This window comes from Chiloscyllium punctatum, chromosome 3 (assembly GCF_047496795.1).
Source record: "Chiloscyllium punctatum isolate Juve2018m chromosome 3, sChiPun1.3, whole genome shotgun sequence".
NCBI classification, from domain to species: Eukaryota; Metazoa; Chordata; class Chondrichthyes; order Orectolobiformes; family Hemiscylliidae; genus Chiloscyllium; species Chiloscyllium punctatum.
Genome location: NC_092741.1, coordinates 15,608,875 through 15,636,329, shown reverse-complemented (window position 1 = coordinate 15,636,329; position 27,455 = coordinate 15,608,875). Strand labels below are relative to the sequence as shown.

The following is a 27,455-nucleotide window of genomic DNA, read 5'->3' as shown; positions in this document are numbered from 1 at the left end:
ATTCCTAAATCCCCTCTTAGCTGCTCCTCCTCACTGGAGGACCCACTTCCAGGGTGGAGGGTGCACATGGCCACTCTCCCAGATTCTTTCTCCAAACAACCTATCTCGTCTGCTCTCAGGCCCTCTCAATGCAGACAAGTAGCAGTATGGACGTTGGACCGTGAAGCTCTGCAGCAGGACTGCCTGTTCTCATTGCAATATGTTTTGACTGGACTGCACCAGCTCTTCCTATGAAAATGGCTGCCAAATTCAACACTGGTCAAGAAGAAGAAAAAGGCTTATGTTAGGACAAAATGTGAAAACTCAGTTAGGGCGCTTGAGGGTTACAAGGAAGTCAGGAAAGACCTAAAAAGAGAACTCAGAAGAGCCAGGAGGAGACATGAGATGTTGTTGGTGGATAGGATCAAGGTTAACCATAAGGCTTTCCATAGGTATGTCAGGAACAAAAGAATGACGAGAGTTAAATTAGGGCCAATCAAGGATAATATTGGGAAGTTGTGTGTGGAGTCAGAGGAGATAGGGGAAGCACTAAATAAATACTTTTCGACAGTGTTCACTATAGAAAATGAAAATGTTGGCAAGGAAGATACAGAGATACTTGCATCTAGACTAGAAGAGATTGAGGTTCACAAGGAAGAGGTATTAGAAATACTGCAGAGTGTGAAAATAGACAAGTCCCCCTAGGCCGGATTTGATCTATCCTAGGATCCTCTGGGAGGTCAGGGAAGAGATTGCCGAGCCTTTGGCATTGATCTTCAAATCATCATTGTGTACAGGAATAGTGCCTGAGGACTGGAGGATAGCAAATGTGGTTCCCTTGTTCAAAAAGAGTAGTAGAGACAACCCTGGTAATTACAGACCAGTGAGTCTCACTTCAGTTGTTGTTAAAGTGTTGGAAAAGGTTATAAGAGAGAGGATTTATAACCATCTAGAAAAGAATAATCTGATCAGAGACAGTCAGCACGGTTTTGTGAAGGGTAGGTCGTGCCTAACGAATCTTATTGAGTTTTTTGACAAAATGACCAAACAGGTAGATGAGAGTAAACCGGTTGATGTAGTGTATATGGATTTCAGCAAGGCGTCTGATAAGGTTCCCCACAGTAGGCTATTATACAAAATGCAGAGGAATGGGATTGTGGGAGCCATAGCAGTTAGGTTCAGTAATTGGCTTGCTGAAAGAAAACAGAGGGTTGTAGTTGATGGAACATGTTCATCTTGGTGTCCAGTTACTAGCGGTGTACCGCAAGGGTCGGTGTTGTGTCCACTGCTGTTCATCATTTTTATAAACGACCTGGATGAGGGCTTAGAAGGGTGGGTTAATAAATTTGCGGACGACACTAAGGTCGGTGGAGTTATGGATTGTGACGAAGGATGTAGTAGGTTCCAGAGAGACATAGATAGGATGCAGAGCTGGGCTGAGAGGTGGCAAATGAAGTTTAATGTGGACAAGTGTGAGGTGATACACTTTGGACGGAGTAATCGGAATGCAAACTACTGGTAAGATTCTTGGGAGTGCAATTGAGCAGAGAGATCTTGATGTCCATGTACACAGATCCCTGAAAGTTTTCACCCAGATTGACAGGGTTGTTAAGAAGGCATACAGTGTTTTGGCCTTTATTAATAGAGGGATTGAGTTCCGGAACGAGGAGGTTATGCTGCAGCTGTACAAAGCTCTGGTACGGCCACACTTGGAGTATTGTGTACAGTCCTGCATTATAAGAAGGATGTGGAAGCTTTGGAAAGGGTGCAGAGGAGATTTACTAGGATGTTGCCTGGTATGGAAGGAATATCTTACGAGGAAAGGCAGAGGGCCTTGAGGCTGTTCTCGTTAGAGAGGAGAAGGTTGAGAGGTGACTTAATAGAGGCATACAAGATAATCAGAGGGTTAGATAGGGTGGACAGTGAGAGCCTTTTTCCAAGTATGGGGACGGCAAACATGAGGGGACACAACTTTAAAGTGAGGGGAGATAGATATAAGACAGATGTCAGAGGTAGTTTCTTTACTCAGAGAGTAGTAAGGGTATGGAATGCTTTGCCTGCAACAGTCGTAGATTCACCAAGTTTAAGTGCATTTAAGTCGTCATTGGACAGGCATATGGATGCACATGGAATAGTGTAGGTGGGATGGGCTTCAGATTAGTATGACAGGGCAGCGCAACATCGAGGGCTGAAGGGCCTGTACTGCACTGTAATGTTCTATGTTCTATGAACTGACTTTCTGCTCTGCTGATACCCTTGTATCTGACAGCTCCATAGCCCCTACTGACTTTGTGCTAATTTGAAAGGTTTTTGTAAAATTGCAATCAATTATATTTAATTGCTTGCAATTCCTTTTTTGTTTCAGTTTTGTGCATCATTCCCAATACTCATGACTGTTTCTCTTGTCACCTGAAGTTATATTAGCCCATTCCTACCTACTAGGAAGTAGACAGTATAGCCACCTGGCCCAGAATTGGAAATGACATGTAGAATAGGTTTAACCCAGCATTGTGCATATCTCAACATATGAGTTCATGATGAGAGCAGTTCGACATTAGTGATTGTTATGTATCAAGTGACATTAAATTCGTCACCAGGTAGGTGGGAGACTCATCTCTCCATCACTGATGTACATGGATTATATCACTCCAGAGATAATCAATGCCTTTATTGTTGCTGTCGTCATGATTAGCATAACTGCACTTCCAACAGAAGCTACTGCCTCTCCCTGGAGTTTTGTGCATTCCTATGTTGCCTGCAGTGCAACAAAGCAAGAGTTATGAGTGAGAGAGGTATAAACTATGCAGAGGATGGAATAAGAATATTTGTAAAGGGGATGGACATGTGATGGTTAATAGAATTGGAAGCATATGAGTGTTGGATGTCTGAATGATGATCTGGAGAAGTCTCTTGAAAGAATAATGCATGCTGCTGTTCAATGTGTTTCTCTGACAAATGCTGTGCAGGTCAATGTTGGGCCAACCAGAGAGATTGAGGTTGGCACCTATCAGTAATTTGCCATTTATCTTCTATCCTTAGGGACTGGTCACTGAACTTCTTATGGCACTGAATTCATCTTGTAGGGAGTACCTCAAAGACTTCCAACTTGTTTTAATGTAACTGGCCATTCTCACATCAACACAATTCTCCAGATCCTCATCAACTCCAGTATCACATCCAAGGAAGAGTCAAAGAACCTTTGGGGCAGCCTTCCCACATCTCCATTCCATGCTGCAACCTTTAGAACTAAATCTTGGAGAGCGTGCAATCTGAGTTCTATCAGGTCCTTCTAAATGAAAATGCTCTCATTGACAGATGAGGCTATCATCATGCCTGCACTTTGTGATGGGTCAGTCAGCCCAGAAGAGAGATGCTAATGCTGTAGTCATGTTAAACAGCCATGGCAATGCCTGCTACCATGGTGATTGTGATCCTGATCTGCTGTCACCCCACTACCCCTTCGCCGTCTGCAAATGGGTTAGTTTGAGGGAAGTTTGTCCATAAATTTCTACTATAAAACAAAGTTATTTTTAACCAGAGTCTCAAAAGTTCTTACCTCCACTGTCTTTTCTTCCTACAATGCATTTAGGACAATGATAATTTGTAAAGCATTGTGATAAATTGTATTATGCTGCAAGTTATTTCCTCGCTTGCATGTTTGCATGTAAGGAGTCTGAAAAGGGTAAATAGGAGAAACTGTTCTCACTGGTTGAAATAGAGAGAACCAAAGAGCAAAGATTTAAGATAATTTGCAAAAGAAACAATGGTGACATGAGGAAAAGCTTTTCCTTGCAGTAAGCAGTTAGGGTTTGGAATGCTCTGAACGCCCAGTGGAGGCAGATTCAGTTGAATTATTGACAAGAGAATTGGAATGTTTTCTGAAAAAGAAGAATGTGCAGTAAAGAAGCTGGTGAGTAACATGAGGTGAAATGTTCCTTCAGGGATCCAATACAGACTTGACAAGCTGAATAGCCTCTTTCTGTGTTGTGACCATTGTTATGGACTAGACCAGACCCCTCAAAACCTTTCTAGAAGGTAGCCTAGACTCTAACTTTGCAGGTTGTTTGAAGCAGGTGTAATGTGGATATTCCAGGAGAGAATCAGCTGGTCAAACCACTTAGTTTTAAACAAAACAGAATTTATGTGCAAGATTACTAAATGAAACACAAAGAACAAAAAACAGGATACTGAATAACCTATTCTATCTGAACACCCAACAGACTATCCCGACTTAATGAGGCTGTTCCAGAATACTAGCAACAATCCCCACAAACAGTCCTTGGCACAAAAGGTAAAATCAAACAAGTCCTTACAGGCTTGAAGTCAGAAAGAGAGGCAGAGAGAGAGAGAGAGAGAGAGAGAGAGAGAGAGAGTCCAGCAGCCTTTCTTCACACACACACACACTTCTGCATTAAAATCAAACCAGAGAAAACTGAGCTGGGAGAACTGGTCACTCCCCTTTCGTTATACAAGTGTTTTTTTTTAAGTTTGAAAGCCTTCTGCCTGAGACAGTATCTGTTATCTGTAAACAAATTGGCCCTAAAACCCATCCAAGCATGGACTTTTTGGAACCTGTGTTTTTATGACATCCTGAAGAAAAAACCAAGGACAACATGACTTTGTTAAAGGAGCAGCTTCATTACACCATATTCATATGTCCTTATATTTTAAACTGAAGCTTGGCATCATCTTGTTCTTACTTTCTAATAGAGCCTTCCTTTTAGGTAGTTTCAAAACAGTGTAAATTCACCTTTATACTCCAAGTCTCACACTATATTTATATTCAAACCAATACATTCAGGCGCCTTGTGACATTACCTCCGTAGCAGGTGGAATGTGAACCCAGACCTTCTGATCTAGAGGCACAGGCACTACTACTTTGCCCAAAGGACACCCTAACCCTCCTTCTGTCCTTCGGAATTGTGATTGCATACAGCACTAAGGGCTTGCCTTTTGCTTAGACTTCACAACAAATAAAATTAGCCAACAATATTGTGTGCGTGGTTTGGGGATACAATAGTGTAGTGTCTTATTAATCTTCAGTGACAATAGTTAAGCCGAAGCTGATGATTCTTATGGTAGTGGCATATATTTACTCACCTTAAAGGAGGTCCCAGATTTGATGAAATTTTTCTCCAGCACATTGTCCAGTGCAGGATCCAATTCTTCCTGCACATCTTCCAATAGCAGAGGACGTCCAAGTGAAAGAGCATCCTCCAGGTGATTCCGGAAATACTTGTGGTTAAGTGATGTTACCTTGAAATAAAAGAAAATTGTCATTTGTAATATGTTTATCAACTGAGGCAATGGAAACACAGTGGCAACATTTATTTACTTATAATCCAGATTTTTACAAATTCATTCCGCCTCTGCAAAGTTCTACTGATGTAGAGGGAAGGATTGCAAAGATGATTCTAGATAGGAGTGAGAGTAACGGGGGCCTTTAACTTTCCAAATATTGACTGGAAATGCTGTCATTCAAGTACTTTGGATGGGTCAGTTTTTGTCCAATGTGTGCAGGAGGATTTCCTGACACAGCATGTAGGCAGGCCAACAAGGGGCGAGGCCACATTGGATTTGGTATTGGGTAATGAACCAGGCCAGGTGTTAATTTGGAGGTAGGTGAGTACTTTGGCAATAGTGACCACAATTCGGTATGTTTAGCGATGTTAATCCTGGAATTCGGTTACTAGTGGTGTACGACAAGGATCTATTTTGGGGCCACTGCTGTTTGTCATTTTTATAATTGATGTGGATGAGGTCATGGAAGGATGGGTTAGTAAATTTGCTGATGTCACTAAGGTCAGTAGAGTTGAGGACAGGGCTGAAGGATGTTGCTGATTACAAAGGGACCTAGATAAGCTGCAGAGCTGGGCTGAGAGGTGGCAAATGGAGTTTAATGTGGAAAAGTGTGAGATGATTCACTTTGGAAGGAGGAACAGGAATGCAGAGTACAGGGCTAATGGTAAGATTCTTGGCAGTGTCGATGAACAGAGAGATCTCGGTGTCCATGTACACCGAGAGTGTTGACACCCAGATTCCTGATGAAGGGATTTTGCCCGAAATGTCGATTTCGCTGCTCCTTGGATGCTGCCTGAACTTCTGTGCTCTTTCAGTACCACTAATCCAATAGTTGTTAAGAGGGCATACAGTGCGTTAGCTTTTATTGGTAGAGGGATTGAGTTTCACAGCCACAAGGTCATGCTGCAGCTGTAAAAACTATCGTGCGGCCGCTCTTGGAGTATTATGTACACTTCTGGCCGCTGCATTATAGGAAGGATCTGGAAGCTTCGATAAGGGTGCAGAGGAGATTTACCAGGATGTTGCCTGGTATGGAGGGAAGGTCTTTATGAGGAAAGGCTGAAGGACTTGAGGCTGTTTTCATTAGAAAGAAGAAGGTTGAGTGGTGATTTAATAGAAACATGTAAGATGATCAGAAGATTAGATAGGGTGGACAGTGAGAGCCTTTTTCCTCGGATGCTGATTGCTAGCATGAACGGACATAATTTTAAATTGAGGCGTGATAGATATGGGACAGAGGTCAGAGATAGTTTCTTTACTCAGAGAGTAGTAAGGAGGTGGAATGCTCTGCCTGCAACAGTAGTAGACTTGCCAACTATAAGGGCATTTAAATAGTAATTGGATAAACATGTTGATGAAAATGGAATAGTGTAGGTTCGATGGGCTTCAGATTGGTTTCAAAGGTCGGTGCAACATTGAGGGCCGAAAGGCCTATACTGTGCTGTAATGTTCTACATTCTATATTCTATTCCCAGGGATGTGGGCATCTCTAGTTAGGCCAGCATTTATTGTCCATTCCTAATGGCTCAGAGGGCAGTTAAAAGTCACTGTGGATCTGGAGTCACATGTAGTCCAATCCAGGTGAGGATGACAGATTTCCTTCTCTAAAGGACTTTACTGAACAAGATGATTTTTTTCCTGATAGTTGACAATGGCTTCATTGTCATCATTAAACCTTTAACTCCAAATTCTTTATTCTATTCTAAGTCCACCATCACCCACAACAGGATTTGAATCCATGTGCCCAGAACATTAGCTGAGGTTCTGGATTATTAGGAGAAAGTGAGGGCTGCAGATGCTGGAGATCAGAAGTCAAAAAGTGTGGTACTGGAAAAGCACAGCACGGCAGGCACCATCTGAGAAGCAGGAGAATTTTCCAGTGTATGTTCTTGGCATAAGTCCTTTATTCCTGATGAAGGGCTTATGCCTGAAATATCAATTCTAGTGCTGCCTGACCTGCAGTGCTTTTCTAGCACCACACTTCTTGTCTCTGGATAGTCTAATGATAATATCACTGGACAAATGCCTCCCCAGTATGCTGTGATACTTCATTCAAAGCCCACTGTGGTGGCTTGGAAGATAGAAATTCAATTAAATAAGAAAGTGGGAATAAAGAATTAGTTGCAGTGATGATTATAAAATCACTCATACTCTCCAGAGCAGAAAATCTAACATCTCACATCTGGTCTGGTCAACACTAAGTAATGGGGTTGTCTCTGAAATGAATTAGCCTTTCAGATCTATCAAATAGTTATAGATAAATTCAACATGAATAAGGTGGCACTCGGCATTGACTTAAGCACTGGGAACAATACAGGCACAACCTGCTTAATGGAAACTGAAAAATTCTCCCCACTGCCATCTGGGTACATATGGCAACGTTTGAGAAATGTCCCACAGAAAGGTTGAGAAACAACCCAACAAACCCACTCTCTTGTTTCCTGTATCCTGTCCCAGCAATGTGGTATACAGTGGTATACAGTGCAGCTGGGAGGTGTCTTGAAAGTTGTCAACATCAACTCTGGGTCCTATGAAGTTTCATGACCCTAGATCAAATTTGGGCAGGGCAATTTCTGCAGATGGTAACCAACTGGCCTCCCTCAGTTGATGGGGAGATGGTGGAGTAGGGATAATGTCAGTAGAAATCCAGAGACCCAGGTTAATGATCTGGCGTCATGAGCTCAAATTCCACCATAACAGCTGGAGCAATTTAAAATAAATATATCCATTTGGAATATAAAGCTAATCACAGTACTGGTGACTCTGACATTAATCATCATGTTTGTAAAAGCCCATCTGGTTCACTTATGTCCTTCAGGGAAGGAAATGTGTCATTCTTACCAGGTCTGGCCTCTGAGTATCTTCAGATGCCTAGTGAAGTTGTTGACTCTGAACCACCTTCTGAAATTAGTGGTTTGAGATGGACAATAAACGATGATCTTGCAGCAACACCCACATCACATGAAAGAATAAAAGGAAAGCTCCTCAATGTTGGATACCACTTAGGTGAACCACTGATGATGTCAAGAACAGAAATTATATTCCGCATGGGATAGGCGGGGTTTGTGGGGGGGGCGGGTGGGGGGTGGGGGGCGGTGTTGTGGAAGACCTCTTCAATGTTGAGTAACATTAATTCAATTACACTACAACTGACTGAGCTAATATTTATGACAAGACTGGATTTATAGTTAAGGACATTTTGGGAAAGAGTGATCATTACATGACAAAATTTCACATTTAGTTTGATTGGTTGCAAAGCAAAGAGAGGTCAATTTTATTGTCTTTCTTTAACAAGACCTTGATTGTACAGACTACCCACTTAGCCTTCCTGTTATCCTGTGAGTATTGAGGTGTCCTGGTGAAGTGTATGAAACCTTCTCATTCTGTGAATTGTGTGAAGCAATCATTATTGAGCTATGAAATGGCCATCCCAAGGCTGCCATGTATAGTAATAATCTCTTTGAGCATAGTGGTGGGGCAGTAGTATTGTTGTTTTACACCAACTCTTTATGGATAGCAATCAATGTTAGGGGAGAAGGTTTTATTTTGAAGATGAACAAATTCATCCTGAGGTATTCCCATGGGGGCAATAATAGAGATGAAGCCAGCAAGGCTCTTTGTAGTTTTGCCAATGGACAACACATATTGCACAAATGTCTTCAATATACCAGAATGCCAAGCAGACACCAGCCTGAGGAGGTCATCTAGAAGGCTATGATGATAGAGTTGCTTCATGTATTGTTTTAAAGTAGAAATAATAAAGACATATGCAGGCTCACATAGCTGAGTGTATTTTGCATCAGCCTTCTGAGCTGTAAGAATTTCAATTTCTGAGGGACCATCAGGAGGAATTTTATTGATAAAAAAACATAGGATGTGAGGTCCTCAAGAAAGCAGACATCATTCAGAGATGAAGTCAAATTGCATAAGATCTAACTGGAATCATTAGATTTGGATGGCATCTTTGCCACCTACTTAGTATTGAAATGGGTCACCAATCTGGATTATGATCATTGAACTGGTCTAGAACATAGTCTGAGAAGTTTCTTCAGATCCAGACAACTGCCAGGGTCTCTTTCACAAAGACCTTATATCACTGCTTTGCAGCTGAAGGCACAGTGCATCAGTCATCAAATGCCTGCCCTTCTGTTAGATTGAGAACAATACAGCTCCCTGACTAATGAAGAATGGATCAGCTGCGAGAATGGTGGTCGGGTCTGGATTGTAATGGGGCTGGTTTAGGAGGCAAGAAGCATGGTCTTGTTTGCATCAATGATCTGTTGTTGCTGCGTATCCTAGTACCAAGCCCAGTCTGGTTTCAGAACTCACTGTAGCAGTTCAATGATGTGTGCCAGGGTGGCCAGGAACTTTTCTAACTGTTAACCATGGCCATAAAATGCTGGAGTACATTCTGAGGGTGGTGGAAAATTCTTGATGGCTGCTGTGTTTTGGGCTCTGCCTTGACATGGTTGATGGTGGGCCCAGGAGGTTGTTTCTGGGCTTGGAAAACTCACTCGTAGTTGACCACATGCCTCCCCCCTCCCCCCCACCCCCACCTCTGCAAGTAAATCCTGCAGCAATATCTGTATCCTTGTATTATTCTCCATTGTAAATAAAGCTATGAAAGAGAGTACAGTCCATTCTGCTGTAACGCGTGTTTCTTCAATGCGAATTGGCTATATTACAATTGAAGAATGTAGACCATTATTTGTAGAATGTGAACTTTCTTTACCTGTATTGGCTATATTGTGATTCCGGTCCCATTGGTTTACATAATGCTGCTATTGCACGATTTTCTTATAACATGGCATCACACAGGAACAATTATATTATATCAGAACAGACTGTATCATCCTGATGACAAATAACTCTGTTGAGGCCATCTATGATCATAGTCATATAGGTCACTTTGTTCGTATGAATTTGCTCTAGCATGTTTGATGAATTGGGGACACTGTTTCCAAAGTGTGAACTTTTAAAACATGTGAGATTGACACATGTACATGATGAACTATTGCAATTTGAACACTGGATACAAAGTTGACTGCATAAGAAGAGAGCATAATAGCTAATGGATTCTTTGTTGGGCTGGCTGAAGGTTTGTAATGGAGTTTGAATCATAGAATCGCCACAGTGCAGAAAGAGTCCATTCAGCCTGCTGAGTCTGCACTGATCCACCAAAGAGCATGCCACTCAGACCCAGCCGTCTAACGCTGCATTTACCAAGACTAGCCCATCTAACTTAGGGGAAAGTGAGGATTGCAGATGCTGGAGATCAGAGTTGAGACTGTGGAGCTGGAAAAACACAGCAGATCAGGAAGCATCCGAGGAGCAGGAGAATTGACATTTTGGGCATAAGTTCTTCATCAGGAAGGGTGACCCCTCCCCACCCCAACCTGCACATTGTTGGATTGTGGGAGGAATTGTGGGCGGCTTGATGGCACAGTGGTTAGCACTGCTGCCTCACAGCGCCAGAACCCGAGTTCAAGTCCCGCCTCACGCGACTGACTGTGTGGAGTTTGCACATTCTCCCCGTGTCTGCGTGGGTTTCCTCTGGGTGCTCTGGTTTCCTCCCACAGTCCAAAAATGTGCAGGTTAGGTGAATTGACCTTGCTAAATTGCCTGTAGTGTTAGGTGCAGTGGTAAATGTAGGGGAATGGGTCTGGGTGGGTGCGCTTCGGCGGGTCGGTGTGGACTTGGGCCTGTTTCCACACTGGAAGTAAGCTTAAAAAAAATCCCTACAGTATGGCCCAACAAGTCCACACCGCCCCTCCATAGAGTAACCCACCCAGACCCATTCCCCTACCCTATTATCCTATATTTACCCCTGACTAATGTCCCTAGCTATGGGCAATTCACCTAACTTGGACTGTTGGAGGAAACTCTAACACCCAACAGAAACCCACTCACACAGACACAGGGAGAACATGCAAACTGCACACAGACAATCACCAAAGGCTAGAATTGAACCTGGGTCTCTGGCACTGTGAAGCAGCAATGCTAACCATTGAGCCACTGTGCCACCCAATTTGTAATGATTGATTGGGATCTTTACTTTTTATGATCTATATTAATAATATAGGTCTTGGTATATAGGCACAATTTCAAAATATTTGGCTGATAATGAAATTTGGAATCATTGTAAACTGTGCAAAACGTGAAAAGGAAATTAACAAGTTGATGAAGTAGACGGATGGGTGCCAGGTGAAGTTTGATGTGGAGAAGTGTGAGGATTTTTACTATGATACAAAGAAAATGGAAACACAGTATAAAGTAACGGGAACTATTCTACTAAAGGTTGCAGGAGCAGAAGGACCTGGGTCTATCTGAGCATGAGTCACTGAAGGTGGCAGACAGTTAAAGAGCAGTTAATAATTCATACAAAAAAAGGGCATTGAGTACAAAGGCAAAAGGTTACGTTGAACCATTATTTTGTCCTCATTTGGAGTAATGCATTCAGTTCTAGGCACCCCATTTTCTAAAGAATGTGAAGGCATTAGAGAGAGCACAGAAGATGTTTCCAAGAAAGGCACCGGGGCTGAGGAGTTTAAGTTATGAAGGTAGATTGAAGAAGCTGGGACTGTTCTTCCTGGAGAAGATCTGACTGAAGTATTCAAAATCATTAGAGGCCCAGATAGAGTAGATAGTGAGAATGCATTCGCATTAGTGAAAGGATTGAGAAGAGAAGACTTAATTCATAAAAATTGTAAAAATGATATGAGGAAAATCTCTTTTATGCCAGGAATGACGAATATTATAATTCCATCTGGTATTAGTACTGGACAAGTCAGATCCCAAAGTGAAACCTGGCTCATTAGATTTTTTCTTGAACCTTGGGAGGTCAGTTACTAAATCCCTTCACAAGATGCAGCCAGTGTACTTTCAACAAAAATAATAAAATGTTTAATAAAGGAATTATGGTATGCTCAATGAAAAGTTTTGAACGACTTTATTATAAACATCAGAAAAACATTCAAATAATCCTTTTATCCTTACAAATACCAAAGAGACAACATGCTCTCTACACCAAGGCATCTTAAGAGTCTACAAATTTATCTGGAAAAATAGTGATTGAAACTCAAGAGTTTCCTTCTGCTTCAGAAGCTGTTCTTGGGTGCAGTGTATCTTTAAGCTTTTGACCTGAAGCTAAAAGCTTTCTGCTACTTGAAAGTGCCCCCTCCTGTGACGAGAGTGACACTCTGCATTAACAGCTGGTCATGTTTGATAGTGATGTGGTATTCACACACTACAACAGAGACAGCAGATAATAGTGGCCATTGTTTTCTCTATCTTCCATGGTGCTTTGTTGTAAGTACTCTCCAGCTCTTTGTTTAGCTGGGACTCAGGAGGGATTATTAACAAAGAAATCAAGATTTGCTGCAGAGCTCTGGATATCAGTGTACAATATTTCCCAGTATATGACGAACTTCTTCTGAAACCTGAAGCAGAATTGTAGCTTTAATAACTTCCTCATATTTTCTTATTTAGCAGTTTCTTTCTCATCATCCTCTTGATTCTTAATTTGTTGTTGTTGCTTACTGTATAGGAGGGTACCAACACAGGATCATTTCCTGGGTTCTGAGCAAGACTGAAGAGAGTCCATTATGAATTAAATCAGCAATGTAGGTTTCTCAGTGTTCAGCTTGGTCAAGGCTCCTTGTAAGATCTAGATGTTCAGCTCAAAGTAAGCCACTTTCCAAGGTCCGTGCACTTTACTGGACTCTGATAATGATGAACTGCTTTGATTCCTAGTATGTGCTCTGCCATGCAATGGCTTTTCACTTTCCTGCCTTCACCAGTTTCGCTGGGGTCCTGAGTAAACGGTCTGCAGATTGCTGCTGCTTTGCATCAAAATTATGACCTGGTTCTGGATGCCTTGCTATGCATTCATTGAAACACACTACTTAGTTTAGTCACATGCCAACTGCATTTTGACACAGTGGTAAGCTTGTGGTTGTAGGGTTTCTCCCAGTTGGAGGGGTCAACAGAGACATGCGGGTGGCTCAGTGGTTAGCACTGCTACCTCACAGAACCAGGAACCTGGGTTCGATCTCACTCCTGAGAAACTGGGTGTATGGAGTTTGCACATTCTTCTGGTATCTGTGTTTGTTTCCTCTCGGTGGTCCGGTTTCTTCCCACAGTCCAAAGATGTGCCCGTTAGGTGGATTAACCATGCTAAATTGACCATGCCGCATAGTATTCAGGGATGTGCAGGCTAGGTGGATTAGCCATGGGAAATGCAGGGTTATAGAGATAGGGTCGGGTAGTGGGTCTGGGCGGTCTGCTGTTTGGAGGGTCTGTGTGAACCTGATGGGATAAATGGTCTGCTTCCACACTGTAGGGATTCTAACTACTTTTTGTGGCAGAGAAGAATTCCTGATCACCCTGTGTTTACCCTGTTTAGTTCTGTTAGAATTTTATGGTTTCAGTGAGATTCTCCCTCATTTTCTAAACACTTGCATCTCTTTGGGCATCAGTCCTGCCACCCCAGAAATCAGCCAGGTAAATTTTGGTCTCAGCCAAAACATCCTTCCTCAGATAAGGAGACCCAAAATGCACGCAGTACTCCGGGTGTGGTCTGACGAAGGGTCCATCAATTGCAGCAAGACATCCCTGCTTTTGGACTTGAATCCTCTCCGTATGAAGGCCAACCTGCTACATGCCTTCCTCACCTGCTGCACCTGCCTGCTTACCTTCAACAACTGGTGTACAAGGAATGGAGGGCTTGTCATATCTCTCCTATTCCCAGTCTATTACCATTCAGATAATAATCTGTCTCTTTGTTTTTGCTCATATTTATTCACATTATACTTCATCTTCCACACATTTATTCACTAACTCAGCTTATCCAAATCATGCTTAAGTTTTTCTACAGCCTTCCTACAATTTACCCTGCCACTCAGCCCTTTCTGTCAAAACCTCTGGTATTTCCCCATGGGGCTATAATGCAACTGAATTTTGCAGCCAAAATGTCAACTGCATAGTGAAAGGTAGGAAAGATATTGGAAGGTGGGTCCCAGGTAGGAAAGACCCATGTAAGGTAGCAGATTCCCATCCCCAAGTGGGAACATATATTTAGTACAATCACTGAGCTATACCCAGCTGTTCAGGGCTTGCTCAGGAAGATGACAGTGGGTTATTGGTGGAGGTGGTTGGTTGTTGGGTGCAGATTGGGAGGTGGTAGTTGCAGGGGTTATACTTCAAATAGGCTGATAATGGACCAACGTTTCTTTTGGGATCCTTCGACACTTGCACAACATATTGCAGGTTTTCTGGGTCACGTAGAGATGCTGACAGTGAACACTATTTGGATTGCTGCTTAGGCTACTCAGTGCTTGATATATCTAAGTAGAACCTGCAAGGTCCAATCTTTATCCATCTCTATCTCAGAATTGCAATCAAGGCCTTACAAATGCATTTAGCATGACCTTGGGCACATAAGAAACCTTGCATCTGTTTATGGGGCAGCTGACAGCTCCTTGTTTTCCATGTGTTACTTCCATTTGAAAATCATCCTTATGTAGTCTCAATAAGTGTTTCAGTGATATCCAAAAGTGTTTTGTATACAACAAATTACTTTTTGCAGTGTAGTTGTTGTTGCACAGGCAACTAAAAAGGCACACTTGATTCACTTTTTTAATGTTAATAGTTACACTTTAGGTTCCTGATGAAGGGCTTTTGCCCGAAACGTCGATTTCGAAGCTACTTGGATGCTGCCTGAACTGCTGTGCTCTTCCAGCACCACTAATCCAGAATCTGGTTTCCAGCATCTGCAGTCTTTGTTTTTACCGTGTTGATTTTAACACCTGTATATGCTCATTTCAATTTCTCAACCACTTATTCAAACTCATTCCAATGAGGTAACAGCCAACTACCTGTTCTTAACTGCATAACCACCTGAAGAAGGAGCAGTGCTCCAAATGCTAGTGCTTCTAAATAAACCTGTTGAGTGTTGTGTGAATTTTATCTTTGTCTACCCCAATACCGGCTCCTCCACATCAAAAGAAAAGATCTTAGCTTTATCCATAGGATTTGAGTGTCCTTGGCAAGGTGGACATTTGTTGCCCTTTCCCAACTGCTTGAAAAGGTGGGGCGCAATATGATAATGGTCTTAGTGACTTGGACTATGGCAAGATGTATGGCAGATTTGGAGATGGCGAAGTCCAGCGAGACCTATCTTAGTGTGGAGATCATCTTGCTGTTTTAAACTTTTCACAAGTGGCAGGGGGAGATTTTCACTGGGCAGTGACGAGTTGCCAAGTCACAGCAATTTCTAAGGTCAATGTTGATGACCAAACTCAACTCATTAATATTCCAGTTGTGATTATACTGAACTCACCCAACAAACTAGACATCGGAAAAACTGGACATGGAAATCAGAACAGATATCGAGCTCACTGCTTGCTCCAACTGGCCTCCATGGTGAATACTGGACACCACCTTCTCAGGGCAAGCTCCATACATACTGGCCACACACATTCCACATCTATAGGCATTAGCATTCTAAATGTGCCAACCTTTAACCATCCTCATGGCACATGTCTGATCTATGTACACAATGCTTCTGCATTTCAATGCTGCTTCTTGGGCTTCACCAGCAAATATCATTGCAATGCTGCAGCATGGGCCTTACAGTCAGGGACATACACCCATCTCATGGACTGGACCAGGCTGCAGCTCTGGACTTTTCCTTTCTGTTATAGTGGCCCCTCACTTTGAGCCTATGTGGATGCTCACAGCATTCCTGCCATCTCATGCTTTGCCTTTTTGTGATTTAACCCTCTCAGCTAGAGATACCTCGCTTATATTACAATTGTCTTGTCGAGTCATTTTGCATAGACACAAAGTCAGAAAGCTTGTCTTGCGTATTAGCCTGCCTCAATAAAGTCAAGTGTCCTGGCAGCCATTGATACCATTCCAGGGGCTTGGACATGGTCAGATCAGCCACTCAGGACAGTCAGAGTCAGCCACATAAGGGGTGAAGAGCTGAATGACCAGCAGCTCACCAGTTCTTTGCCCAGTTGTGGGCTGTTTTCTCCTGGAGTGAGAGTGGAGCATGTATTATGGAAAATGAAAAGGGTTCACACAGATATTATTGTTGGTACAGGTAGGAATGTGTCCTGAGTGAGTAAGTAGACAGCTGGAACGGCAATTATAGAGGCCCCCAATACACAACTGTCTAACTCACAACTGCTTGTATTTACAAATGCAATCCCATACAGGGTTGTAGTTTTAAAGATCCAACATAGGAACATTTCCTGTATATATGAATGACTACTTTATATTGTCCTGAATTGTATTTCAACTTGCGTACAAAATCAATTCATGAACATAGTCAAGAACAGAACCCATTCCCAACCCAGGGATTGCCTGTAGTGTGATGAGTTTGGTAGGATTTGTCAACAAAACTTGCTTAGCCTCACAGCAAGAGTAGTTCCAAAAAACCTGACACGACTTGCACTGAGCCAAAAGGCTGTTAGCTTCTTTTCGAGCTGCTTTCTTGAATTGCTGTAGTCCTGGGGTCTGGCTGTCAGAGAGTGACTTTGATGATGGAGGAACAGCAATGTAGTTTCAATTCAGAATGGTGAGTAGTTTGGAAGGAGGAACTGCAAGTGGTGGGTGGTGATGTTCATGTATGAATTATTAAGTAATGTCATTATTTAGGGTTTAACTGCAAAGCCAGAGAGAGGGGGATGTACCACATATCCAATACAGACTCTAATGAGAAACTGTTGGAAATAACTGGAGAAAAGATGAAATCATTCGCTCGTGACAGAAACAATTACTGGTAGGAAAGGTCAATGGAAAATAAAAGACAGGGATTTGGGGTAAGGGAAAGTAGATGTTGGATATTATTGTATATGAACCTGACAGGGCTAACTGCTCACTCCCTGTCTGCCACCTTCAATGACTCATGCACAAATACACCCAAGTCCTTCTGCTTTGGTAATAATCCACCTATTAGGCAATGAAGGACTGTTCTTAGGAGGGACTAACAGAGTTGTGGGGTGTGTCCTTTGAGTTCTCTGTAAAGGAAGAGATGCAGAGAGTTCCCAAGTGATTGTTCTTCATTTTAACAGTGTTTAGTTAAACAGTAATGTATATTTACTCCCACATTGAGACGGATGTTTCACAAGAGACAATCATGAAACTTTGCGGAAAAACCCAAGAGAACTGCGAATGCTGGAAATCCGAAACAAAAACAGAAATTGCTAGAAAATCTCAGAAGGTCTGGCAGCATCTGTGGACAGAAATCAGAGTTAACAACATTTTGGGTCCAGTGACTCTTCTTCAGAACTGATTGTCTGCTGTATTGGAACTAGCTATTAACAAATATATAATAAGCCTTTACTGTTTGTTCAAATCAGAGCCCTTTTTGGCTGAAAGTGATGTGTGGACATTATTGCCCTCATGGTTTCAGTAGCTTGGCAAATACCAGTAAAAGCATTGGTGATGGAGAATCTACCAAAGATATTCTAGATTATTCCAACACTGACAACATACTGGAAACAAAGGTATACAACATTACAAGCAATGCAATGGATTCTATCAGTTGACCCATGTCGACTGTTAAAGGCCAGCAACAAGACAGACACAGATTAACATCTATGGCAGTCAACTTTCTGGGAAGATGATACCAAGTGAACAAACTACAAATGTAATTTCTTTTTTGAGTTTATTAATAGTCATCTTCGATGCCTGGAAACATCTTTAGCTTGGTTTCTATAACTTCATACTATACTTGTTGATAATGACTGGATTAAATACTTATTTGAAAATATTAGCTTTGGATTTGTGTAGCTGAGGCATGCAAACCATAAAGATCCCAGATTTGTAAGATCAAAAGAACATAGGAGTTAGCGCAAGACTAGGTCATCCAGCTCCCTCATCCTGCAGCACTAGTCACTAATATGATAGCCAATCTGATTGTGGCCTTAACTCCATTTTGCTGCCGGCCCTTGTAAACTTTGAAGTCTTGTAAATCAAAATCTGTTGAACTCAGCCTTGAATATATTCAGTGACCCTGCCTTTGGTAGACTCTGGCGAAGAGAATTTCAAAGGCTAATGACTCTCCAATAGAAGAAATTCTTTCTCATCTCTCCTTCACTGGGAGACCTATTATTTAGAAACTGTACACTGGTTATAAATTCCCATGGGAGGGGAATCATCCTTCTAACACACAGCACCACCCCCACCCCCCCCCCCCCCACCCCCCAAGCCACCAACCCTCCATCACCACCTTCAGAGTTTTTTGCTTCAACATGATTGTCTATCATTCTTCTAAATTCAGTGGCTACAGGACAACTGGCTCAACCTTCCTTCATTAGACAGACCCCTTCATTTTTGAATTGCTTCCAATACAATGATATCATAGAATCTCCACAGTGAGGAAGCAGGTCATTCTGCCCATTGAGACCATACCAACTCTCCGAAGAGCATCCCACTCAGACCCAGTCCCTACCCTATCCCTGTAACCCTGCATTTCCCATAGGTAATCCATCTAACCTGCTCATCTTCGGACTGTGGGAGGAAACCAGAGTACCTGGCGGAAACCCACGCAGACACAGGGCGAATGTACAAACTCCACACAGTAGTCTGAGGGTGGAATCAAACCCGAGTCCCAAGTACTGTGAGGCAGCAGTGCTACCACTGAGCCACTGTGCGACCTAAAGAATATTCCTACTTATGTAAAGAAACAAAACATACACATAGTTCTCTAGTTGCAGTCTAACCAATGCCATGATGTAGTAAAAATCCTTTTTTACATTTCTTTTCCTTGAAATAAATTCCAAAATTCTATTCACTTTCCAAAATATTTTCCTGTTAGTTTTGCAATTCATATACAAGGATACCCTGATCCCATTGTGCTGCAACATTCAGGAGTCTCACATAATTTAAATAATATTTGCCATTTTTATCCTTTCTGCCAAATGGACAACCTCACAATCTTCTAAGTAGTACTCCATATGCCAAATCTTTGCCTGCTCTTTTTTTATGTATTTACATCCCTTTGCAGGATCTTTAAATCCTCCTCACAGGTTGCTTTCTTATGTATCTCTGGACTTTCATCAAATTAAGCTACAATATACATTGTTCCTTCATTTAAGTTATTCATATTGATTGTAAATTGGATCAGCATTGATTCCTGTCACACTTCACTAACCATAGTCCGGAAACCTTTACTTTAACTCTCTACTTTCTGTTATTAGGTAGTCCTCTGACACTATGTGGCATCCTGCACAATACCAAATAGAAATTCAAATGCACTACAGCTATTGGTTCCCATTTCTTGGTTCTGTTTATTAGACTCTCAAAAACTTGCATAAGTTAGTCAAATATAATTTCTCACTCAATAAACCATGTTCACTCTGTCTGATTATATTTCAATTTCCAAAATGTCCTTCAACTACTTCCTTTAGTATTGGATACCAACATTTTCCCAATGAAAAAATTTAGGTTAATTGGCCTATGGTTTCCCATTTCTATCTGTCTGCTTTCTTGAATAGTAATGTTACATTTGTGGTTTGTCAATCTGTTGAGATTTTTCCAGAATCTAGGATATTTGGAAGAGTGCAGCAACAATCTCTGCAGCCCTTTTATTTAAGAGCCTAGGATATAAACCATTAGGTTCAAGGGACTTGTCAACTTTAATCTCATTCGTTTTCTGAGTATGCTTTCTCAGGTGACAATAATGGCTTTGAGCTCCTCCTATCCTTTAGTTCTTTCAACAATTCCAAAATTTTCAATGACTTTTGGGATGGTTTGTGCATCTTCCATGCACTGTTATGGATCAGATCAGGCCCCATCAAATTATTTCAAGAAGGAGGCCCAGACCAATTGAGGGTTTGGTTAAGAAAAAGAAGGAAGCATATGTAAAGTATAGACAGGATAGATCGAGTGAATCCTCAGAAGAGTATAGAAGCAGGAGGAGTATACTTAAGAGGGAAATCAGGAGGGGAAAAAGAGGACATGAGATAGCTTTGTTAAATAGAAATAAGGAGAATCGAAAGGGTTTTTACAAATACATTAAGGACAAAAGGGTAACCAGGAAGAAAATAGGGTCCCTCAAAGATCAGCAAGGCGGCCTTTGTGTGGAGCCGCAGAAAATGGGTGAGATACTAAACGAGCATTTTGCATCAGTATTTACCATGGAAAAGGACATGGAAGATATAGACTGTAGGGAAATAGATGGTGACATCTTGCAAAATGTCCATATTACACAGGAGGAAGTGCTGGACGTCTTGAAATGGGTACAGGTGGATAAATCCCTAGGACCTGATCAGGTGTACCTGAGAACTCAGTGGGAAGCTAGAGAAGTGATTGCTGGGCCTCTTGCTGAGATATTTGTATCATTGATAGTCACAGGTGAGGTGCCGGAAGACTGGAGGTTGGCAAACGTGTTGCCACTGTTTAAGAAGGGTGGTAAGGACAAGTCAGGGAACTATAGACCGGTGAGCCTGACGTTGGTGGTGGGCAAGTCGTTGGAGGGAATCCTGAGGGACAGGATGTACATGTATTTGGAAAGACAAGGACTGATTAGGGATAGTCAACATGGCTTTGTGCATGGGAAATCATATCTCACAAGTTTGATTGAGGTTTTTGAGGAAGTAACAAAGAGGAGTGATGAGGGCAGAGCGGTGGATGTGATCTATATGGACTTCAGTAAGGCGTTCGACAAGGTTCCCCATGGGAGACTGTTAGCAAGGTTGGATCTCATGGAATACAGGGAGAACTAGCCATTTGGATACAGAAAGGTAGAAGGCAGAGGGTGGTGTCAGAGGGTTGTTTTTCACACTGGAGGCCTGTGACCAGTGGAGTGCCACAAGGATAGTGCGGGGTCCTCTACTTTTTGTCATTTATATAAATGATTTTGATGCGAACATAAGATGTACAGTTAGTAAGTTTGCAGATGACACCAAAATTTTAGGTGTCGTGGACAGCGAAGAAGGTTACCTCTGATTACAACAGGATCTTGACCAGATGGGCCAATGGGCTGAGAAGTGGCAGGTGGAGTTTAATTCAGATAAATGTGAGGTGCTGCATTTTGGGAAAGCAAATCTCAGCAGGACTTATACACTTACTGCGTGCAATTCTGGTCTCTTTCCTATCAGAAAGATGTTGTGAAACTTGAAAGGGTTCAGAAAAGATTTACAAGGATGTTGCCAGTGTTGGAGGATTTGAGCTCTAGGGAGAGCCTGACCAGGCTGGGGCTGTTTTCCCTGGAGCGTCAGAGGCTGAGGGGTGACTTTATAGAGGTTTACAAAATTATGAGGGGCATGGATAGGGTAAATAGACAAAGTCTTTTCCCTGGGGTGGGGGAGTCCAGAACTAGAGGGCATAGGTTTAGGGTGAGAGGGAAAAGATATAAAAGAGACCTCAGGGGCAACCTTTTAACGCAGAGGGTGGTATGTGTATGGAATGAGCTGCCAGAGGAAGTGGTGGAGGCTGGTACAATTGCAATATTTAAGAGGCATTTGGATGGGTGTCTGAATAGGAAGGATTTTGAGGGATATGGGCCGGGTGCTGGCAGGTGGGACTAGATTGGGTTGGGATATCTGGTCAGCATGGACAGGTTGGACTGAAGGGTCTGTTTCCATGCTGTACATCTCTATGACTCTATGACTCTATGACCATAACGTTTCTGGTTGTTTTAAGTAGTTGTAAAATGGATATTTCAGGAGTGATGCAGCTGGTCAGAACCGGTCAGTTTTAAATAAAACAGAATTTCTTTCCAGAGTATCAAATGAAACATAAACAAAAGGGAACGGATACAAAATATCTGAAAACCCGGTAGACTATCCCAACTTAATGATGCTGTTGCAAATATCTGCAACAGTCCCCATAAACATCCCTTGGCAAAAAGGTAAAATCAGACACAGATTCTTACAGGAGAGAGAGATGCCAGTGAGATTTAGCATGGAACCTCCTTCCACTGTAACTGTTTCTTTGGATTCCCCAGCTTAAAGCAAATCAAACCCAAACCAACCAGATAAAAACAGAGCTGAGAGAACTGGCCATTCCCCTTTCATTGTACACGCCTTTTTTTTTAAAACTTGAAAATGTTAAGCCTGAGGCAGTATCTGTTAGGTTTAATCAAACTGGCCCTAAAACCCATACAAACCAGACACATCAGAACCTATGAGTCTATGCCCCCTCCCAAAAAAATCCGAGGACAGAATAACCTGTTCAATGGAGCAGCAGCATCACACCTCCCTCCTTAAAATAAACACATCAATATCCAAAGGTGGCTTCATTTTAAAACCCCATAGTCTTACACTGTTGTCAGACTACAACACCCAGAAACATTCCATTGACTGTACACACACAAACATGCACCACCACATTCTGTTTCAGTCCGTTTACTCCTGCCACCGAACACTTCCGTTTCTCATCCAAGTCCCGACAAGACATCAGCAATCACGCTTTCTCGTTCTGCTACATGCACAATTTTCTAATTGAATGGCTGTAACAATAAGCTCCATCTAAGCAGTCTGGAATTTTTGTCCTTAAATTTCTCCACAAACTTCAATAGGTTGTGATCAGTGTATATGATTGTCTCAGATACATTACTGGTAACATAAACATTGTATTGAAATGTCATAACACCAACACCAAGTTCAAAGTCTCCTTCTCAACTGTTGAATATTTCTGCTGATGAACGTTCAATTTCCTGGAGAAACACCCAATAGCTCTTTCTACCTTCTCGTTGTCTTCCTGTAGGAGTACAGCACCGACATCCACATCACTCGTATTGATAACCATCTTGAATGTTTTGCATAATTAGGTGTGGCTAATACTGGGCAGTGGTTAACACAGCACTCCTACCTGTGAACCAGCTATATCATTAGCAAGGACAAATTGTATTGCTGGAGCTGAGAGTTTGTCCAGTACTCCTACCACACCTTCTCCACTCTTCACTGGACACTCTAACCTCACCTTACATAACTGAGTGCTTCTTATCTCACCATGAATTCCCATTACTTGCACTTTTTCTGGCAGTTGCCCCTCAGAGGTACATGTCTCCTCATCATTCAACATCAAAGATTGAGAGGATCCTGTATCTCTCAATATTGTAACCTCTTTACTTGCTGCTCCTAGCCTATGTAAGCGAACTTTACCTCGCAGGTATATGGTTTAAGAAGATCTGGCACTTCCCCCTTAACCAACCTCTGATCAGGTTGTATATTCTGGTGCAGCTTTCTAGCCACCACTTTGCTTTCCATTATCACTCCAACAAAATTCACTGTCTTATCCTGTTTTCCTACATCTGGCTTCCCAGTGCTTTTCCTAACCCACCAACACTGTGATGTCACGTGGCCTACTTTATCACAGAGAAAACACCGGAGCTTTTTCCCCTTCAAGGGTTTCCTTTTTCCCCTGTGGTAAGTTATCCTTTGGATCTTCACTGAGATCTACCTTTTCCTTATCATGTGAGGATTTCTCTTTTCCCCAATTTCTATCCCTCACGGATTGAAACTAACGTTGGAAGCCAAACTTTGATTTATGAACCAATTCCTAATCATCAGCCATTTCAGCTGCTGATCTTGCCAGTTTAACCCTCTACTCTTCGACATGAGTTTTCACTACCTCAGGAAGTGAATGTTTTAACTCTTCCAAAATAATCATCTCCCTAAGAGCATCATAGGTTTGCTCTATTTTTAATGCCCTTATCCATCTATCAGAATTAATTTGTTTAATCCTTTCAAACTCAATGTATATTTGACGAGGGTCCCTCCATATTTTCTTAAAATGTTGTCTGTAGCTTCTGACACAAGCTCATATGCATTTAAGATGGCTTTCTTCACCTCCTCATACTCCCCAGATACCTCCTCTGATAGTGATGTAAATGCCTCACTAACTCAACTTACAAATTTTGTTTGGATCAACAAAACCCACATGGTCACTGGCCAGTGCATTTGTTTAGCCACCTTTTCAAAGGAGCTGAAAAAGGCTTCTACATCCTGCTTATCAAATGTAGGCAATGCATGAATATATTTAAACAGTTTCTCACAAGGCCTTTGGCTACCATGGGTTTGCTCATCTGCACTCTCTTCCTCACTAAGCTTACCTTCAGCCTTCATCTCCATCCTCTTCAGCTAACTTTCCTAAGGGCCAATTTCTGAAGTTCAAACACTCTCTCATTTTCCCTTTCTTCTCTCTCCCTTCTCTCTCTTTCTTTCTGTTCTGCTAAAGTGATTCGTTCTTTTTTCTCTTTCCTCTGCTAGGGCCTTCCTCTCCTTTTCTTTTTGTTCAGTTTAAAGCCTTCTCTGCCTTTTTTTATCTTCTAACTCTCCTTACTCTGCCTCACTTGCAAATTATGTTTTTCTAACTCCACTGCACTTGTCTGTTTCTCTGATATACCCAAGCGCTTGACCAACTCCATTATAATTTCAGCCTTCCTTCTGTCCCCAATTAAATCCAATTCTGACTTGTTTGCTAAATCTCAAAGTATATCCTTCCTCTGTCTTTCAGGTTCTTGCAGGAGAGAGAGATATGGCAGACAGATTTAGCATGGAACCTCCTTACACTGTAACTGTTTCTTTGGATTCCCCAGTTTAAACCAAATCAAGCCAAACCCAACCAGATAAAAGCAGACCTGGGAGAACCTGCCATTCCCCTTTCATTGTACAAGTGTTTTTTTAAAACCTTGAAAATGTTTTTGCCTGAGGCAGTATCTGTTAGCTATAATCAAACTGGCCCTAAAACCCATATAAACCAGACACATTTGAACCTATGCATTTATGAACTCTCTCAAAAAGGACAGCATAACCTTGTCAAAGGAGCAGCTTCGTTACAACAGATACAAAATACTTGGCTTCAGTTTTTGCCATTTTCTCTACTCTCTAATTTGATTGTGGTCGCTTAGCTGATCCACAGACCCAAATGATAATAGGGCTATTATAATTCATGTCAGCATTCTATAGTAGAAAGGAGAAACATCACCATTCTTCTTCATCATCAAGCAAATCCTTCTAGAACTCTGCTTGTGTAGATAGTGAGATGACAGAAGAACTGAGATTGCCTTGCCCACTTATCTCAGCCAGGTAACATTCTATGCCATGTCTTAATTGTGAATAGCAGACATTTGAGGGAGGTGTGCTAACCAAAAAAAACCTGTGGATGCTGGAAATCTGAAACAGAAACAGAATTGTTGGATAATTCTCCTGTTCTGAAGAAGGGTCACTGTACCAGAACCATTAATTCTGCTTTCTCTCCATGGGTACTGCCAGACATGCTTAGTTTGTTCAGCAATTTTTATGTTATTTGAGAGAGGTATCTGTATAGTCAGCAGTGTAAGGGAGAAAACCAGAGAAGAAAATGAATTGTGCAGGGCACTGATTAGTGGTATTCGATTATTTTATGTTTGTGATTAATAGACTGCTTCAAAAAATCCGTCCATTCCTACCTGCAGTTCATTATGTTTCTCCTTCTTCTTGATCCAGGTTTTACCCTGTGTTTGAGGGTCAATGAGAAGTGGATACCTGGTTGCTTTGGTAACAATGATGCCATTCTGAACTGACAGGTCATCACTCGGTAATCCTTGTAGGTTCCACTCACTGATCTGCAAAGATAAAATCACACATACTTAACAAGGCAATGAAGTAAAGCTGGCCTCAAAGATTCTTCTTAAATGATTAGTGAAGATCAGGTCAAAAATATTTAATAAAGAATGACAGAAACTGCCATTATAGGTATTTGTAGCATGTACGCTAATGGTTATAATACTAAACTGACAGTCTGGAGATTCTCAGTTTAAATTCCATCATTGAGCAATTTAGGCCAATATCCTGTGGAGTTTAGAAGAATGAGAGTGTACCTAATAGAGGTATATGTTGGAGTGAAACCTGGCGCAAAGGAAGATGGCTGTGGTTGTTGGAAGTCAGTCATAATTAATGAATGGGACTAGTTGAATTGTTCTGACAGAGAACCTGTATTGAACCAGCTCTGCAGACTCCAGGGATATTTTTGACGCGTTCACATGTGGATGGGTGTCTGGCTCAGGATCAGAGTCTTCTTCTCACAGTGGCTTCAGGAGAAGCCAACATATATCTCTATTAGGTACACTCTCATTCTTCAAAACTCCACAGGGTACAGGCCTAAATTGCTCAATGATGGAATTTAAACAGAGAATCTCCAGACTGTCAGGCTTCAGGATGGGTGTGCAGGGCTGCAATTTTGTTCACATGCGAATTTCTTGTTTGAATTGAAGCTTTAGGTTCAGGGTTGCTGTCCTGTGAATTCTCATCACACCCTCCATTGCGGGCATCAGCGGCAGGTCTGGGCTTGGTCAAACTGCCCCATGCCCATTACAATCAACTAGTCTCCTACTACATTCCAGCTGGGATCACAAGTAAATAATGTTACGGTGCAACATCGTTTGTGATGACTGCGATGCTGCATCAATTTTGTAATGCTTCTCCCAGCTTTTTTTGCTAATTACCTTCAATCAGAATCCTCTGGTTACTGGCCATCATAGCCTTTGGAAACTATTTCTCCCTATTGACTTTTTCACTTATAAGTTTGAACCTTATCTTTATTGTCCCCTTTTCCTCATCCAACTTATTGCATGAAGGACCTCGAAATAATCTTATTTAATATCGTGTGGAGATTAAACTTCTATCTAAATAATGCAGGTTCATAGCTCTTTGAAAGTGGAGTTGCAGGTAGATAGGATAGTGAAGAAGGCGTTTGGTATGCTTTCCTTTATTGGTCAGTGCATGGAGTATAGGAGTTAGGAGGTCATGTTGCGGCTGTACAGGACATTGGTTAAGCCACTTTTGGAATATTGTGTGCAATTCTGCTATAAGAAAGATGTGTATAACATGAAAGGGTTCGGAAAATACTTACAAGAATGTTGCCAGGGTGGAGGCTTTGGGCTATAGGGAGAGGCTGAATAGGCAGAGGCTGTTTTCCCTGGAGCGTCGGAAGCTGAGCGGTGATCTTATAGAGTTTTATAAAATCATGAAAGGCATGGAAGGGTGAATAACCGAGGTCATTTCGTGAGGGTGGGGGAGTCCAAAACTGGAGGAATAGGTTTAAGGTGAGTGGGTAAAGATTTAAAAGGGACCTAAGGGGCAACGTTTTCATGCAGAGGGTGGTGCGTGTATGGAATGAGTTGCCTGGGGAAGTGGTGGAGGTTGGTTCAATTGCAACATTTAAAAGGCATCTGGATG

General features: G+C 41.9%; 1 protein-coding gene across 1 annotated transcript in view; it reads right to left on the bottom strand.

Annotated features, from left to right (window-relative positions):
- Nucleotides 1-27,455, bottom strand: part of LOC140453953 (dynein axonemal heavy chain 8-like) — a 1,210,036-nt gene that overhangs the window by 89,543 nt on the left and 1,093,038 nt on the right. The window contains exons 76-77 of the mRNA XM_072548830.1: nt 25,688-25,843; nt 5,080-5,235 (exon numbers count right to left, since the gene is read on the bottom strand). Coding sequence (XP_072404931.1) covers nt 5,080-5,235; nt 25,688-25,843 — 312 coding nt within the window. The remainder of the gene's footprint in view (nt 1-5,079; nt 5,236-25,687; nt 25,844-27,455) is intronic.